Source organism: Leucoraja erinacea, chromosome 4 (assembly GCF_028641065.1).
Source record: "Leucoraja erinacea ecotype New England chromosome 4, Leri_hhj_1, whole genome shotgun sequence".
Lineage (NCBI taxonomy): Eukaryota > Metazoa > Chordata > Chondrichthyes > Rajiformes > Rajidae > Leucoraja > Leucoraja erinaceus.
Genome location: NC_073380.1, coordinates 32,409,610 through 32,426,301, shown reverse-complemented (window position 1 = coordinate 32,426,301; position 16,692 = coordinate 32,409,610). Strand labels below are relative to the sequence as shown.

The following is a 16,692-nucleotide window of genomic DNA, read 5'->3' as shown; positions in this document are numbered from 1 at the left end:
AGTGTGGTTTGGGAACAGCTCTACCCAAGACCACAAGAAATTAGAGTTGCAGATGTAGCCCAATCTATAACAGAGACCAGACTCCTTACCTTTGACTCCATCTATACCTCTCACTATCCCCAAAAAGCAGCCAATATAATCAAACACCTGTCTCACCCCCATTATTCCTCCTGCTCCCTGGGTAAAAGACATGGAAGCTTGACAGCATGCACCACCAGACTCAGGAACAGTTTCTTCCCCTCTTATCGGGCCTCTAAATGGTCCTACCACAAGATATGGATCTGTTGTGCCACAATGCTGAGAACTATATTCCTCACTCTGTTTCTTCCTATTTGCTCTATCTATTGTACTGGAGTTTGACTTGATTGTACCAATGTACAGCATTATCTGATCTGATTGGATAGCATGGAAAACAATGCTTTTCACAGTATGCAAATACGTGACAATAATGAACCCAAACCCGATTTAAGTTTAAAGGTATATAGAAAGTCCCATTAAAGTGCAAATTTGGAATTTAATGAAGAAAGTTTTAAAATTTGTAGACATAGTCCAATATGTGCAATAGAACATATTACAATGATATGCATTTATTGAATAATGGTCTGCCAAATTAAGTGTTGATTACATGAATAAAGTCATAACAAGGACTTTTGTTGAACACTATACATACCTTTCACCTCAAACATTCAAATTATAGTTTATATCTGGCAAACTACAATTGGATCTCTTTTTATCTTACAATGCAACAATGTGCAGTTAATGAGCTTAGACATATTACTTTAAATGTTGAAAAACTAGATTAAAAGGCAACATGTCAGTTACATTGAGCAGGGTGCAACTTTAGTGCACAGATATGGTTGAAAATTAATAAGTTACAAGGACAAAATGCACCAATGAGCATGCTGTATTTCATTATTCAAATAGAAAACAAATAGAAAAGGCATACATTATAAAGGCTTTAGAATTTGAACAAAAAGTAAGGCATATGTATGTAATGCTTTAGATCTTGGGTAAACTGTAACTATTTGTGAATGCCACTGAACTGTGTAACATCCAAAATAAATTCATGCACAACACATAACAAAAAGGTCTTCTGTACAGTATTCAAGAAGTAAGAATTGAATATGGAACCCAACGTAGGATGCTGCAGAAGAATCTGTCCATATTCTGGTTGTTCAAGCTTTAGTTTTGATGTAATTTTGGTACTGATGTGGACCCGTTGAAAAATAAAAACATGATTGCGAGGTACTTCAGTGACAAAGACAGAAGGGAACTTCTCTATTGCCGGTAGCTTAACTTCTTGTTTAGGTGAATATGCAATATACATAAAGCCTCTACAAACTGCAGTGTTTGCGTTAGTATAAATTGCACTGGGCAATTCATCACAACAATGGAAAAATGGTTTCCATAATCCTATGTGCAACAACTCTGATGCCGGTCCCACGTCACCAATAAAATGACCGCGATAAAAAGTTTGCTGCTGTACTGAACCAGCCACTCCCAACTTCCTTGTTACTCCCCACACGAGAAACAGCATTGTCGCTATCTTTTGCTGGACTCTCATCTTCAGGCAAGTAGTCTGGTAAATCTGTGTTTTCCTCAACTTCAACAGGTGTACCATGGAACGGAACCAGCATCTATAAAATAATGAACAAAAAGTTCAAAGACCAGTGACAAACTATCTAGGTAAGGACTAACACAATTTCCTCTGGTTGTAATTTATGCAATGTTGCAAATATCCTTTAGAACTTGCTTTTATTAACTGTTAACAAGTCAAACAAGGTGCCACTAATGCAGTCAACATATAAAATATACAGGTTACACAAAAAAGCTGGAGAAGCTCAGCGGGTGCAGCAGCATCTATGGAGCGAAGGAAATAGGCAACGTTTCGGGCCGAAACCCTTCTTCAGACATATAAAATATACATTTTTGTTTCCTTCTACATGAACTAGATTAGGGGGTTTATAAAATGTCATACTTATGATGAGAAACAATTTGAAGGCAGAATCTAGACCACACTACACATTCTCGCTCCCCCTCCCCACTCACCCAATGTGGCATGACAGAACTGGATGATCCAAACCATTGTTTGAAGATAGCAATATTCATAAAAGATAAGTAGAATTAAGCCATTTGGCCCATCAAGTCTACTCTGCCATTCAATCATGGCTGATCTACCACTTCCTCCTAACCCCATTCTCCTGCCTTCTCCCCATAACCTCTGACACCTGTACTGCAATGTTGTTGACCTTTCCATTTGCTGTCAGTCATTTAACTACTTACAATGCACAACAGTTCTGAGCAGAACTTTCAACTGATCACAGAGTGCAAAATAGAGTGCATAATTTAAGTTTGCACTTGACAAGAGTTTGTGAAAAACAATTCACTTTGACAATGGTGGTAGCAAAACAAAGTAAATGGTACAATTAAAATGGGGGAGGGGGTGCAGAGACAAATAGGTGCAGGAACACAAACCAAATGCCATATACAAATGTTAAGATAGTGAAAAGTTGTTAAGAAAAGGTAATTTACTAAAAATGCATGTGTGATAGGCGAACGAGCTAAATCTTCATAAAATGCTGATTCAATTGTGTTTAATTCTGGGCACTCTAATATAGATGTAGTAATAATCAATTTAAACCAGATTTAAAAAAATCTTAGTTTGCACAAATAGAGGAGGCTGTAGGTACATGAAGATCAGGACTGTGCCCATAGATTTTTACATTCTCTATTTACAGTAATAAAAAGACTGATACCTCTTATTACAAGTTGCCTGACAATAAAACGGTTTTCAAGAATTATGTTCCCTAAGGTATATAGATGGTCAAGCACCATCTCTATAAGGCTATCAGAGATGCCAAGAGTATCTTCCAAAACAGGCTGGACGCTCAATTCAGTGAAGTGGATGTCAAACGACTGTTGCAGGGCCTAAATTCCATCACAACATATAAGGCAAAACCAGAGGCAAGCTCTGGCAACGATGTATCTCTACCAGATTAATTAAATGCCTTTTACAACCCGTTTTGAATTGTCAAACAAAGCTCTACCTAGGTACGTCCCCACAATAAAGTGCCATCGTATCGTATCGTGTATCCTCCACTGGCTCTGTCCCACACAACTCTAGGAAAGTGGCCGGCTCAGATGGATTCCCAGGGCAGACTCTGAAATCATGCGCCAATCAACTGGCCTGTATTAGCCAATATCTTCAACCTTTCTCTTCAACAGTCTGTTGTCCCCATCTGCTTCAGAGAAACCTCCCCCATCTCAGTGCCCAAGAAATAGAAAGTGACCCATCTCAATGACTACAGTCCAGTAGCTCGACCATAAAAAAGTGCAAGAGACTGGTGATGCCCCACATCTGCCCAGTCTACCGGACAATCTAGACCTCCTGCAATTTGTCCACGGTGGATCTTGCACGGTGCTCCCTTGCACTACATTCAGCTCTGGACTGCCTGGACAATACGTTATGATGAGATTCATTGATTACAGCACAGCCTTCAACACCATCATACCAGATAAGCACTCCCCAAAACTTCTGGGCCTTGTCCTTGGGGTCTCCATCTGGTACTGGTTTCTGGTCTTTTTGAGCAGCAGACCCAAGAATAACATTTCTTCCCATTTTAATTTAGTTTATGGTCACGTGTACTAAGTTACAGTGAAAAGTTGACTCTCAACAGGGGTGCCCCTCAGGTTTGTGTGCTCGTTCCCTTGCTTTACTGTCTGTACTCTCAGAAAGCCCCACATCCAGACTTAAGAATAGTCTCTTCCCCACTGCTATCCGACCCCTAAACCAATCACCTCTTTCACCTCCCTTTCCCAGAGATGTTGTAATGCAATCTTAACTCTACCTCATTTGGTTATTCCATTTACGCACATTAATATTCTTCTGTAGTACTCTAATTCTGCACGACAATTAGCACCATTCTACTGTAGACACAAAATGCTGGAGTAACTCAGACAGGCAGCATCTCTGGATAGAAGGAATGGGTGAAACCTCACCCATTCCTTCTATCCAGAGATGCTGCCTGTCCCACTGTGTCTATCCTTGGTTTAAACCAGCATCTGCAGTTCCTTCCTACACAGCACCATTCTGCTGTTTTGCGCTCATCATATTATTACTGTATACACACTGTTTTACTCTGAACTTCACATGAACAAGGACTTTTATTGCACCCTGGTGTATATGACAAGAAGTCAATAAATTAACATGAAAATGCAAGGACATGGATCAAGTGAATAAAGTAATGAACGGTGGTCAGAGGATGGGGATCCTTCAGTTGGCCAGTCACCTACTGATATCCCAAAACCTTGTACTTTTATTGCTAGATCTTGACAAAAGATTGGGGCAAACTAACTTATAATTTTAGACAAGAATCACTTTTTTTTAATATGCCATTCAAAGAAGAACACTGCTCAGAGAGATTTATACAGTGTATTCAGAAAAGTTTCAGAATTGTCTAAACATTAGGACTCAAGTTCAGGGACATTACTGTGCAGTATTAAGCAAAATGTTGGCCTTGTCTGAATTCTTATGCATGTGAATTATGTTTTATATCAACGGGGGTGGGTGGCTGGAAAAAAGCAAAAAGCTAGATGTTATCTAGAAGGGCATGATCTAAGCCTCCTACTAACAGAATTCAGTTCCTTGAAGATATTCATATTTTTTTTAGGAGTGATGTGTTTACCAGTCACAATGCCTTAACTGGAGAACAGATGTCAAAGCATAATAAAATAGTTAAGTCTCAAATTGCAGATTTTGTCTTACCTCCTCTCCACTTTCATTTTTGACCACTTGATGTGCTTTCAAAATTTTGGTTGCTGCAATAGCAGATGTCAATGCCTACAACAAAAAAAAAACACATTAACAATATTGTTTAAAGCAAGCAACGTTCACACTTCTATTGAAAGGAAACAAAAATCAGCAACTTGCCAGGCAACATTACAAAAATTGAGCATTTTTAACTGGTTTCTGGAAAAATAATTTACATAGTCAGTTATATAAATGAACCACATTATATGCCACAGCAGTTTGCTGTCCTCCATTGGCCCCTAATTTCCATCTTTTTACAAGTCATGTCAAAAGTGAAAAAGCCATTAAACTAATTTATATAGTTTCAAAATAAATCACAAAATGTTCAAATTAACAATATTTTAAGACTTCTCATTTAGAACTTCCCTCTTTGTTGGAGACTTCAAATATTGCCAACTTCAAATCTCATGTTATAAGCTCCAAGATAAAAGCAAATAAAAAAAAAATATTGATTAGAAATACATATGGATTAAATAATCTAATTGGTCACAAACTGGAAATCCTGCATTTGCATTAAAAAAAAAGATTATACTATCAATATTCCAACCTCCACCCTCACCACACCATGTTATCCAACAAGATGAATAGTAGATTGTTTGCAATCCTGGCTATGTTCATTATCACGAAAAAAATCCAGTCATAAAGATTACTTTACGGCAACATAGTGGCACAGCGGTAGAGTTGTTGTTTCAAAGCGTCAGAGACCTGGGTTCAATCCTGACTATGAATGCTGTCTGTACAGAGTTTTGTACGTTCTCCCTGTGACCGCATGGAATTTCTCCGAGTGCTCCGGTCTCCTCCCACATTCCAAAATTGGCCAATTAGGTTAATTAGCTTCTGTAAATAGTCCACACACATCCCCCCCATGTTTTGAGAGGTGGGGACGATCCTCTCCCCCACCCCCCACCATGTTTTGAAATCCGTATTTTAAAAGTCGGTAACAAAAATCTATTAAAAATCTCCGCTTTCCGCGAGACAGTGGAGGTGGGACTGATGATCGAGGGTGCCGATTGGGTGAGAGAGTCGTCGGTCAGCAGACAGCGGGGGGGGGGGCCCATGATGATTCAGCGCAATGATTGGAGGAGGGAGGTGTCGTTCAGAGGTGGAACTCGGGGGGTTGGGACTGAGGATAGAGCGCTGTGATTGGAGGAGGGAGACGTCCTGGTGGAGTAAAGATCATAGAGCGGAGCTTGAAGTGCCCGGCACGGCCGGCCGCGGGATCTTCCACCCCCCCACCCCCCCCCCCCACAACTTGCTGCGTCGAGGCTCCCGATGTTGAAGCCCCATGATTCGGGGCGGACGAAGTTGCTGTTGCTGGAGTTCGGAGTCGGTCACCAACCAGGTCAGCTCCCGATGTTACCGTCCACAGGGCCCATTGCCGAAGCCTCACATGTGTGCGCTTGCGCGCGCGGCCACCAAAAAATTGTGTCCCCCCATGTTTTGATAGCAATTTCCGTGCCTGACTACGGGCGCTGTCTGTATGGAGTTTGTACGTTACCCCGTTACCGCACGGGTTATCTCCGAGAACTTTGTTTTCCCCCACACTACAAAGACATACAGGTTTGTAGGTTAACTGGCTTGGTATATATGTAAAAATTGTCTCTAGTGTTGGATAGTGGTTAATGTGCGGGGATTGCTGGGCCAAAGGGCCTGTTTCTGGGCTTGGTCGGAACCCTACATAATCACAGGAAGCTCCACAAACACAGATGTTAGAACTGAACCCAGGTTGCAAATTCTGAGGTGGTAGCTCCACCTGCTCAGCCACTGTCTCAGCCCTTAACCAACATTCCCCTGCTCCAATCTTGCCATTTAGCTAGATGTATACACTGTAAATGCATCGTCTTTCTGCTGACTAGTTAGCACTCAACTAAAGCTTCTCACTGTACCTCAGTATACACGATAATAAACTAAACTAAACCAAACCTCACAATCCCGATTATACACCATCTGTTTGAATTTAACACCAATTTAACTTATCTGTAGCTCTCCAGAGACCATGTCCATCTAACAACCTGCTCTCCCATCTGTGCCATTAGCAAATTTGTCTGCACAACATTTAGTTCCTTAATCCAAGTGATGAATATAGACTGCAAATAGTTATGGCCTCATTATTGATCACTGTGTGATAAGGCTGAATTAAGTTAAAAATATAAGAATATATTAAATTGGTTCCTGGGCTAGCTTACAGCTTATATTTAGTCTCAAATTAGGCTTTTCTCCAGTAGATTGATCTCACTAAGAGGTATTAACAAATGGCTGATGTCTTTGATATGTAAAATGCCTTGCACCAAATGTCCGATGTCTGTGAGGGGGGAAGTGACGAGAGAGGAAGCTAGATTGATCTAAGGGGTATTGACAAATGGTTGATGTCTTTAATATGTAAAATGCCTTGCACCAAATGTCCGATGTCTGTGAGGGGGGAAGTGACGAGAGAAGAAGCTAGATTGATCTCACTAAGAGGTATTGACAAATGGCCAATGTCTTTAATATGTAAGGTATCTTATACAATATGACAAAATGCCTTTGATGTGATGCATTCTGTAGAAACCTTTATTTCCTGCAGCTCTGACCATGGCTAATGTTTGAGGAATGTGCTAAGATGACAAAAAAAAAACACTATATAATACGATGTAATTCTGTTGTTCGGGGAAGTGGATGATGACAGTGAAGTGTCTGTATTGCTCACTTGACTAGAGTTCTCCCTCCCTTCCATCGGCCGATAATAACTAAAGTTTTGATCAAAAGTTAAGATCCGTTATCATGCCCTAAACCTTATTTAACATAATAAAACTTAATGAGTGCAAAATAATGAAACTTATATCTGTATGGTTGAAAAATAAGAATCAAGAAAGTAGAGTTGTCATCATTTTGTTTCTTGGAAATAGCACTTGATAATTCATAGGTTTAGCTTTCCTTTTATGAATAGTTGCAAAAAGCACCATTGTTGATTGGTTATTTCAGTTAATGTTGGTATTTTTTCAAAAGATTAAATAATTTTAAGATTATCTATTGAGTGATAATTTTGTGCTTATTAACAAACAAAATCACCTACAATTATAACTCATTTTGTCTAGTATGTGTAAAACACAAGTGTGACTTCAATGCAAGTACACAAAGACATTTGGCCCAGTAACGATCATGGATAGTTGAAAAAAAAAAAAAAGGTAAGCATTAATCCTAATTTTGGAAGTGGCCTTGGAAGAGTTCCGTCACAAATCATTTCAAGAAAAAGATAACAGGCAATTTAATGTGTTCAACTGTTGGGAAACAAGTGCAACTCAGAATACATCATACAATTCTTCAATGAAACACCAATTCTTTTAAAAATAGACCTACCTCTGCTTTTAGATCAGATCGGATCCGCACAATACACCTTTTCACAGTCATTTGGAAAGTAAAACTAATAACACCTTTGATTTTCAACAATGCTTCTTCACAAATGCTTCTCCGTGACTAAAAACCAAAGGAAAGCATATTAGATCAATCATGATGTATAAAATGAAACTAAATTTACTGTGCGCACCAGTATAAGAGGTACACAGTTTACACTGTTTTACAGCTGCTAAAACAAGGCTATGTTAATTATTCAATAATTTTAATAGGTCGATAGTTGTTTTAAAAGGACACAGCAAGGTTAATTATGACCATATTAATAAAATAATTAATACCTTCTTGGTGAGGCAGAGGTTCACTTGCACCTCCTCCAACCTCATCTACTATACCCACAGTTCTAGGTGTCAACTTCTCTATATCGGCGAGACCAAGGCTCGGCGACCGTTTCACTGAACACCTCCGCGCAGTCCGTCTTAACCTACCTGATCTCCCGCTGGCTCAGCACTTCAACTCCCCTTCCAATTCCTAATCTGACCTTTCTGTCCTGGACCTCCTCCATTGGCAGATTGAGGCCCAGTGCAAATTGGAGGAACAGCACCTCATATTTCGCTTGGGTAGTTTACACCACAGTGGTATGAACATTGACCTCTAACTTCAGATAACCCTTGCTTTCTCTCTCCATCCCTTTCCCAGTTCTCCCACTAGTCTTACTGTCTATCTTTGTCCCGCCCCCTCCCCTGACATCAGTCTGAAGAAGGGTCTTGACCCGAAACGTCGCCTATTCCTTCTCTCCAGAGATGCTGACTCACCCGCTGAGTTATTCCAGCATTTTGTGACTACCTTCGATTTAAACCAGCATCTGCAGTTCTTACTTACACAAGGATTAATTATGAAACTAATTATGGAACAGATAAATGGTTTGCAAATGTTTATAAATCTGTCTTTTCAACATTGATCAAACCAAATTATTAATATTTATGAACTTTAAAAGTCAAAGCATTCATGTGGGCTTTAGACCTATTGCACTCACACCAATTCATAAAATATATCTTAATCTTAATCCAGAGACTTTATGTTTTAAAGTTTATTCCTTCAATTATTTATAAATTTACAAAAGCCATTACAGAATAGTCCATCACTACCTTTCTCATGTGCCAACCAATCCAAACATTTTAAAAGAAAATTCCCTTCATCTTCCAATGGTGGTAAATTTAAAACCTTAAGTTAAACATGGAAAGCATTTCTCCAATTTTGTCTCAAAATGCTTCTATTTTGACCATATTGACACCAAAAACTGGAGTAACTCAGTGGTTCCAGCCAGCATCTCTCGAGAAAAGGAATAGGTGACATTTTGGGTTGACCCTTCTTCAGACTGAGTCAGGGGAAAGGGAAATTATGGATAGCAGTAACAGGATCGGTCCGAGTCTGCATGGATTTACGAAGGGGAAATCATGCTTGACTAATCTTCTGGAATTTTTTGAAGATGTAACTAGGAAAATGGACAAGGGAGAACCAGTGGACTTTCAGAAAGCATTTGATAAGGTCCCACATAGGAGATTAGTGGGCAAAATTGGGGCACATGGTATTGGGGGTAGAGTGCTGACATGGATAGAGAAGTGGTTGGCAGACAGGAAACAAAGAGTAGGGATTAAAGGGTCCATTTCAGAATGGCAGGCAGTGACTAGTGAGGTACCGCAAGGCTCGGTGCTGGGACTGCAGCTATTTACAATATACACCAATGATTTGGATGAAGGGATTCAAAGTAACATTAGCAAATTTGCAGATGACACAAAGCTGGGTGGCAGTGTGAACTGTGAGGAGGATGCTATGAGAATGCAGGGTGACTTGGACAGGTTGGGGGAGTGGGCAGATGCATGGCAGATGAAGTTTAATGGGGTTAAATGTGAGGTTATCCACTTTGGTAGCAAAAACAGGAAGGGAGTTTACTATCTAAATGGCATCGTTGGGAAAAGGGGAAGTACAATGGGATCTGAGGGTCCTTGTACATCAGTCTATGAAAGTAATCATGCAGGTACAGCAGGCAGTGAAGAAAGCGAATGGCATGTTGGCCGTTATAACACGAGGAATCAAATATAGGAGCAAAGAGGTCCTTCTCCAGTTGTACAGAGCCCCAGTGTGACCACACCTGGCGTATTGTGTGCAGTTTTGGTCCCCTAATTTGAGGAAGCACATTCTTGCTATTGAGGGAGTGCAATGTAGGTTTACAAGGTTAATTCCCGGGATAGCGGGACTGTCATATGCTGAGAGAATGGAGCAGCTGGGCTTGTACACTCTGTGGAGTTTAGAAGGATGAGAGGGAATCTCATTGAAATATATAAGCTTGTTAAGGGCTTGGACAATCTAGAGGCAGGAAACATGTTCCCGATGTTGGGGGAGTTCAGAACCAGGGGCCACAGTTTAAGAATAAGGAGTAAGCAATTTAGAACAGAGACGAGGAAACACTTTTTCTCACAGAGAGTTGTGAGTGTGGAATTCTCTGCCTCAGAGGGCGGTGGAGGCCGGTTCTCTGGATGCTTTCAAGAGGGAGCTAGATAGGGCTCTTAAAACTAGCGGAGTCAGGGGATATAGGGAGAAGGCAGGAATGAGGTACTGATTGGGATGATCAGCCAGGATCACATTGAATGGCGGTGCTGGCTCGAAGGGCCAAATTGCCAATTCCTGCACCTATTGTCTATTGAAATGAGAGATATAGACGGAGATGCTCACTTATCTATTTTGACTATCTCTATTAAATCTATTTAATCAATTCTCTTTTTTTCTTTTAAAAGTGAAAAAGGAGACCATGCTAACCATGACGGCATGTTTCAGGAAGAATAAAGACATCCCAGAGGCACCTATGTGGAAAGTCTCATGATTGGAGTAAATGCTGAGGAATTGGTAAAAAGGAATAGAATCCTTGCAAGTGGTACGACAACTTGAAGAGTGGTTGAGCTCATCTGTGGATTCTTCATGGAAAATTGTCGTTAGCGGAGCAAAATTGGTACCATTCCTTGGCAGTTTAAATGGTATTTCTCGACATGCAACTTCTAATAAATACCTGAGAATTCATTCTTTTGTCGCTGAATATGTGGTGGCAAGTCAGCATACAGGAGAGAGTGATGGAACACTTGGTTGATGTGGTACCACTTCACCCATAACATCAACAAAAGCAAGGAGCTAATCACTGACTTCAACTGAGAAATTTCCTAACATTTCAGATTGCTAGTCCTGGGCTAAGAAAGGTACCTGTTTGTTATCCAACGATGATATGCGCAGCAAAATCTATGACCTAATCTTAGATCAGGATATACTTTGAAAATGACCAATTGTTTATTTAAATATGCCGTAGAAGAACAGGCAGTAAAGGAATTTATGCATGCCAATGGATTTACTGCAAAACTAATCAAGTAAAAATTAGTTGTTTTCTTGGGTAAAAATAAACTGCATCACTGCACATCTCTCTTACGGACGACAGTGCATACTGTCGTTGTGTCCTTGGGCAAGACACTTCACCCACCTTTGCCTGTAATGGAATGTTACGGCGGCAGGCGCGGGCACACCGCGACGCCCTGTGTCTCCCTTTCAAGGGAGATGCTAAAAAAAAATGCATTTCGTTGTCTCTGTACTGTACACTGACAATGACAATAAATTGAATCATTTCATTTCATTTTTTTACACAACAATACGTTTTCTTCCCACGTCTTATTTGGGGTGTGATGCTCCATTATACAGAAGTCTTCCACACAGGCTGACATTCCTGACAAATGCTTCCAGTTTCACGAGTATATGGCATGCTACAGTCAAGAGATCCTGGTCTATTAATTATAATCAATCACTTATTAACAAAGACAAAATCTCTTGTTAATGTAAACCAAAACTTCAATCATATCCAGTTGGCAAAAATGACACTTGGACACTTTGATACAAAAATAAAGCACAGAAACAGGCACTTGAGCCCAATTCACCCACCAATGAAGAAGCTAGTCCCATTTGCCTATATTAGACCTATATCCTTCAAATCCTTTCCTACTCATTACCTGTTAAAATTATTTAATCAAACCACAAGGAGGTCTCATTTTATATATGATTCAGGAAGATTAAGATAGAAAACATGATGCTGTTGGGGGATAAAGACTATACAATTATAGAAACATAGAAAATAGGTGCAAGAGTAGGCCATTCGGCCCTTCGAGCCTGCACTGCCATTCAATATGATCATGGCTGATCATCCAACTCAGTATCCCATACCTGCCTTCTCTCCATACCCCCTGATCCCTCCAGCCACAAGGGCCACATCTAACAATGAACAATGAATAAATATAGCCAATGAACTGGCCTCAACTACCTTCTGTGGCAGAGAGTTCCAGAGATTCACCACTCTCTGCGTGAAAAATGTTTTTCTGATCTTGGTTCTAAAGGATTATCCCTCTATCCTTAAGCTGTGACCCCTTGTCCTGGACTTTCCCAACATCGGGAACAATCTTCCTGCATCTAGCCTGTCCAACCCCTTAAGAATTTTGTGATTTTCTATAAGATCCCCCCCCTCAATCTCCTAAATTCTAGCGAGTACGATCCGAATCTATCCAGTCTTTCTTCATAAGAAAGTCCTGACATCCCAGGAATCAGTCTGGTGAACCTTCTCTGCACTCCCTCTATGGCAATAATGTCCTTCCTCAGATTTGGAGACCAAAACTGTACGCAATACTCCAGGTGTGGTCTCACCAAGACCATGTACAACTGCAGCAGAACCTCCCTGCTCCTATACTCAAATCATTTTGCTATGAAAGCTAACATATGTGGGACCCTGTCGAAAGCCTTCTGGAAGTCCAGATATAGCACATCCACTGGTTCTCCCCTATCCACTAGTTACATCCTCGAAAAAGTCTATAATATTCGTCAGACATGATTTACCTTTCGTAAATCCATGCTGACTTTGTCCAATGATTTCACCACTTTCCAAATGTGCTGCTATCCCATCTTTAATAACTGACTCTAGCAGTTACCCCACTACCGATGTTAGACCAACTGGTGTGTAATTCCCCGTTTTCTCTCTCCCTCCCTTTTTAAAAAGTGGGGTTACATTAGCTACCCTCCAATCCTCAGGAACTACTCCAGAATCTAAAGTGTTTTGAAAAATTATCACCAATGCATCCACTATTTCTGGAGCTACTTCCTTAAGTACTCTGGGATGCAGCCTATCTGGCCCTGGGGATTTATCAGCCTTTAACCCATTCAATTTACCTAACACCACTTCCCGGCTAACCTGGATTTCACTCAGTTCCTCCACCTCATTTGACCCGCTGTCCCCTGCCATTTCCGGCAGATTATTTATGTCTTCCTTGTTGAAGACGGAACCAAAGTAGTTATTCAATTGGTCTGCCATGTCCTTGTTCCCCATGATCAATTCACCTGTGTCTGACTGCAAGGGACCTACATTTGTTTTTACTAATCTCTTTCTCTTCACATATCTATAAAAACTTTTGCAGTCAGTTTTTATGTTCCCTGCCAGTTTTCTTTCATAATCTATTTTCCCTTTCCTAAGCCCTTTCTCCTCCTCTGCTGGTCTCTGAATTTCTCCCAGTCCTCTGATAGGCTGTTTTTCTGGCTAATTTGTACGCTTCATCTTTTGCTTTGATACTATCCCTGATTTTCCTTGTTATCCACGGATGCACTACCTGCCCTGATTTATTCTTTTGCCAAACTGGGATGAACAATTGTTGTAGTTCATCCATGCCGTCTTTAAATGCCTTCCATTGCATGTTCACTGTCAACCCTTTAAGAGTTAATTGCCAGTCAATCTGGGCCAATTCACGTCTCATACCCGCAAAGTTACCTTTCTTTAAGTTCAGGACCCTTGTTTCTGAATTAACAATGTCACTCTCCATCCTAATGAAGAACTCAACCATATTATGGTCACTCTTGCCCAAGGGGCCACGCACAACAAGACTGTTAACTAACCCTTCCTCATTACTCAGTACCAAGTCTAGAATAGCCTGCTCTCTCGTTGGTTCCTCTACATGTTGGTTTAGAAAACTATCCCGCATACATTCCAAGAAATCCTCTTCCTCAGCCAATTTGATTCACCCAATCTATATGTAGATTGAAGTCACCCATTATAACTGTTTTACCTTTGTTGCACACATTTCTAATTTCCTGTTTGATGCCATCCCCAACTTCACTACTACTGTTAGGTGGCCTGTACACAACACCCACTAGCGTTTTCTGCCCCTTAGTGTTTCGCAACTCTACCCATATCAATTCCACATCCTCCAAGCTAATGTCCTTCCTTTCCATTGCGTTAATCTCCTCTCTAACCAGCAACGCTACCCCACCTCCTTTTCCTTTCTGTCTATCCCTCCTGAATATTGAGTATCCCTGGATGTTCAGCTCCCAGCCTTGGTCACCCTGGAGCCATGTCTTCGTGATCCCAACTAAATCATAATCATTAATAGCTATCTGCACATTCAACTCATCCCCTTATTACGAATGCTCCTTGCATTGAGACACGAAGCCTTCAGGCTTGTTTTTACAACGCTCTTACCCCTTACACAATTATGTTGAAAAGTGGCCCTTTTTGATTTTTGCCCTGGATTTGTCTGCCTGCCACTTTTACTTTTCACCTTGCTACCTATTGCTTCTACCCCCATTTTACACCCCTCTGTCACTCTGCTCACACATTTAAGTACCCCACCACCTCTTATTCTCTGTTTATTATTGTTTTCTTCTTTCCCCCCTACATGTTGGGTCTGAGTGCTTCCCTTCTCTGCCTCCTGTCTCACACACTGTCCACTAGCTTTCTCTATTTGGGTCCCTCCCCCCAACCGTTCTAGTTTAAAGTCTCCGCATTTCAATCATGCAATTTAAGAGACATACAAATCAAAAAGCAAGCCTCGAGAACATTGATCACATAACACCCACTTCAAATAGTTAGGGTACAACTGTAGTTTGTTTCCCATTAGTCATCAACAGAGCCTTTTAAAAGGAAAATACGATTTGGTCTTTTGAATCGCCAGGCCCAAAACTAAATCAAACATTCAAATTCAGTGGGGCAAATTGGATGCAGTTCCCAGCTACAAAAGATAGAGACAGGACAAATGGAATAAAGATGCCATTCTGTCAGTGGGAGATTCCCTCAGGACTAAAAAAAGAGAATGGGTAAGAACACTAAAATGTGCAAATATTTCTACCATCTATTTAAAAATAAACATTTGAATGCAAATATATTGGGAAACCGAAGTAAAACTGGAGCAACCATTTTCAATGTCAATATATGCTTCATTTTTGACATAAATCTAAAATATGTCACATTACCTTAATGAAAATCTTTGCAAGCCATAATTTGAGAAATATGGATCTAACTTTATGCAGTTATTCCTATTGTAAAATGCTTATGTCTTCACCTAAAGAAGCTGGTTAGAACCATTCACTGATCCAAAATGTATGACCAGCTTAAAAAGATGCATTTCCAAAGTAAACCAAGAACATGAATAGTTAACCCCAATGTCTTACCGAATCATCCAAACCATCTATTTGCAGGGTAACTGTTTTTGCACGTTTGTTAGTACTTCCCAGAAAAAATTGTGGTTTGCGCCTATGCGAGTTATAATCTGTGTGGTCTTCCTCGCTGCTTGAAGACTGTAAAATTTCATAGACTTCATTTGCTAAGTTCTTAGTTTCACCAGGTGTTGTTGTCCTAGATTTAAAAAAAAATAGTGCTTTTATAATTCAGAAATGTGTGTTCAATGCAACAAAAAAATCTATTACATTTTAAATTTGATATATAACAGCACAGCACACGAATGGGCCCTTCAGCTCACAATATTTGTGCCGAACACAATGCCAAGTTAAACTGTTCTCATCTGCCAGTACATGGCCCATATCCCTCTATTCCCTACACTTCCACGTGCTTATCTAAAAGCCTCTTAAATTCCACTATCGTATCTGCTAACATCACCACCATTGAAGATGGGAGAGAATTTGATTTTTAAAAGTGCTTATATTCAATTGATACATTTATTGCACCTCCAAGTCGGGCATGTTCTCCGCATAGTAGTTGTTAGGTAGGAATGAACAAATCCTAGTAATGAATGTTAAGCACATAAGACTTCAGAAATTGATTTGAATCATGAGTGAATTATGTACTTCCCCCAATTTGACAACATTAAATCACTGGTGGCTTCACAGATGTGAAACTCAAGCTGATACTTGTCAGCAAGTTAGCTAATAGTGGATTCTCAAGAGGACGCAAACATTTACCATACACGTCAGCAGCGAGCACTGGTGGATCGCTCTGCCAACAAATTAACTTAACATTGGGAATATTTCTACTCAATTTATTTTAACATATCAAATATTGCAAAATGTCCGTTGAGCAAAATATCGACATTAAAACACATTTTCATGTCTTACACAAGTCAGAAATGAGGTCCTTGACAACAACATTCAGAAGTCTTTTAGAAGAACAACGTCAAAATATAGAGATAGATACAAAATGCTGGAGTAACTCAGCGGGACAGTCAGCATCTCTGGATAGAAGGAATGGGTGACGT

General features: G+C 40.2%; 1 protein-coding gene across 1 annotated transcript in view; it reads right to left on the bottom strand.

Moving 5' to 3' along the window:
• Positions 1-888: 888 nt before the first annotated feature.
• Positions 889-16,692, bottom strand: part of armc1 (armadillo repeat containing 1) — a 32,081-nt gene continuing 16,277 nt past the window's right edge. The window contains exons 4-7 of the mRNA XM_055633980.1: positions 15,653-15,836; positions 8,147-8,263; positions 4,766-4,840; positions 889-1,637 (exon numbers count right to left, since the gene is read on the bottom strand). Of these exons, the coding sequence (XP_055489955.1) occupies positions 1,446-1,637; positions 4,766-4,840; positions 8,147-8,263; positions 15,653-15,836 (568 nt within the window). The 3' untranslated portion in view covers positions 889-1,445. The remainder of the gene's footprint in view (positions 1,638-4,765; positions 4,841-8,146; positions 8,264-15,652; positions 15,837-16,692) is intronic.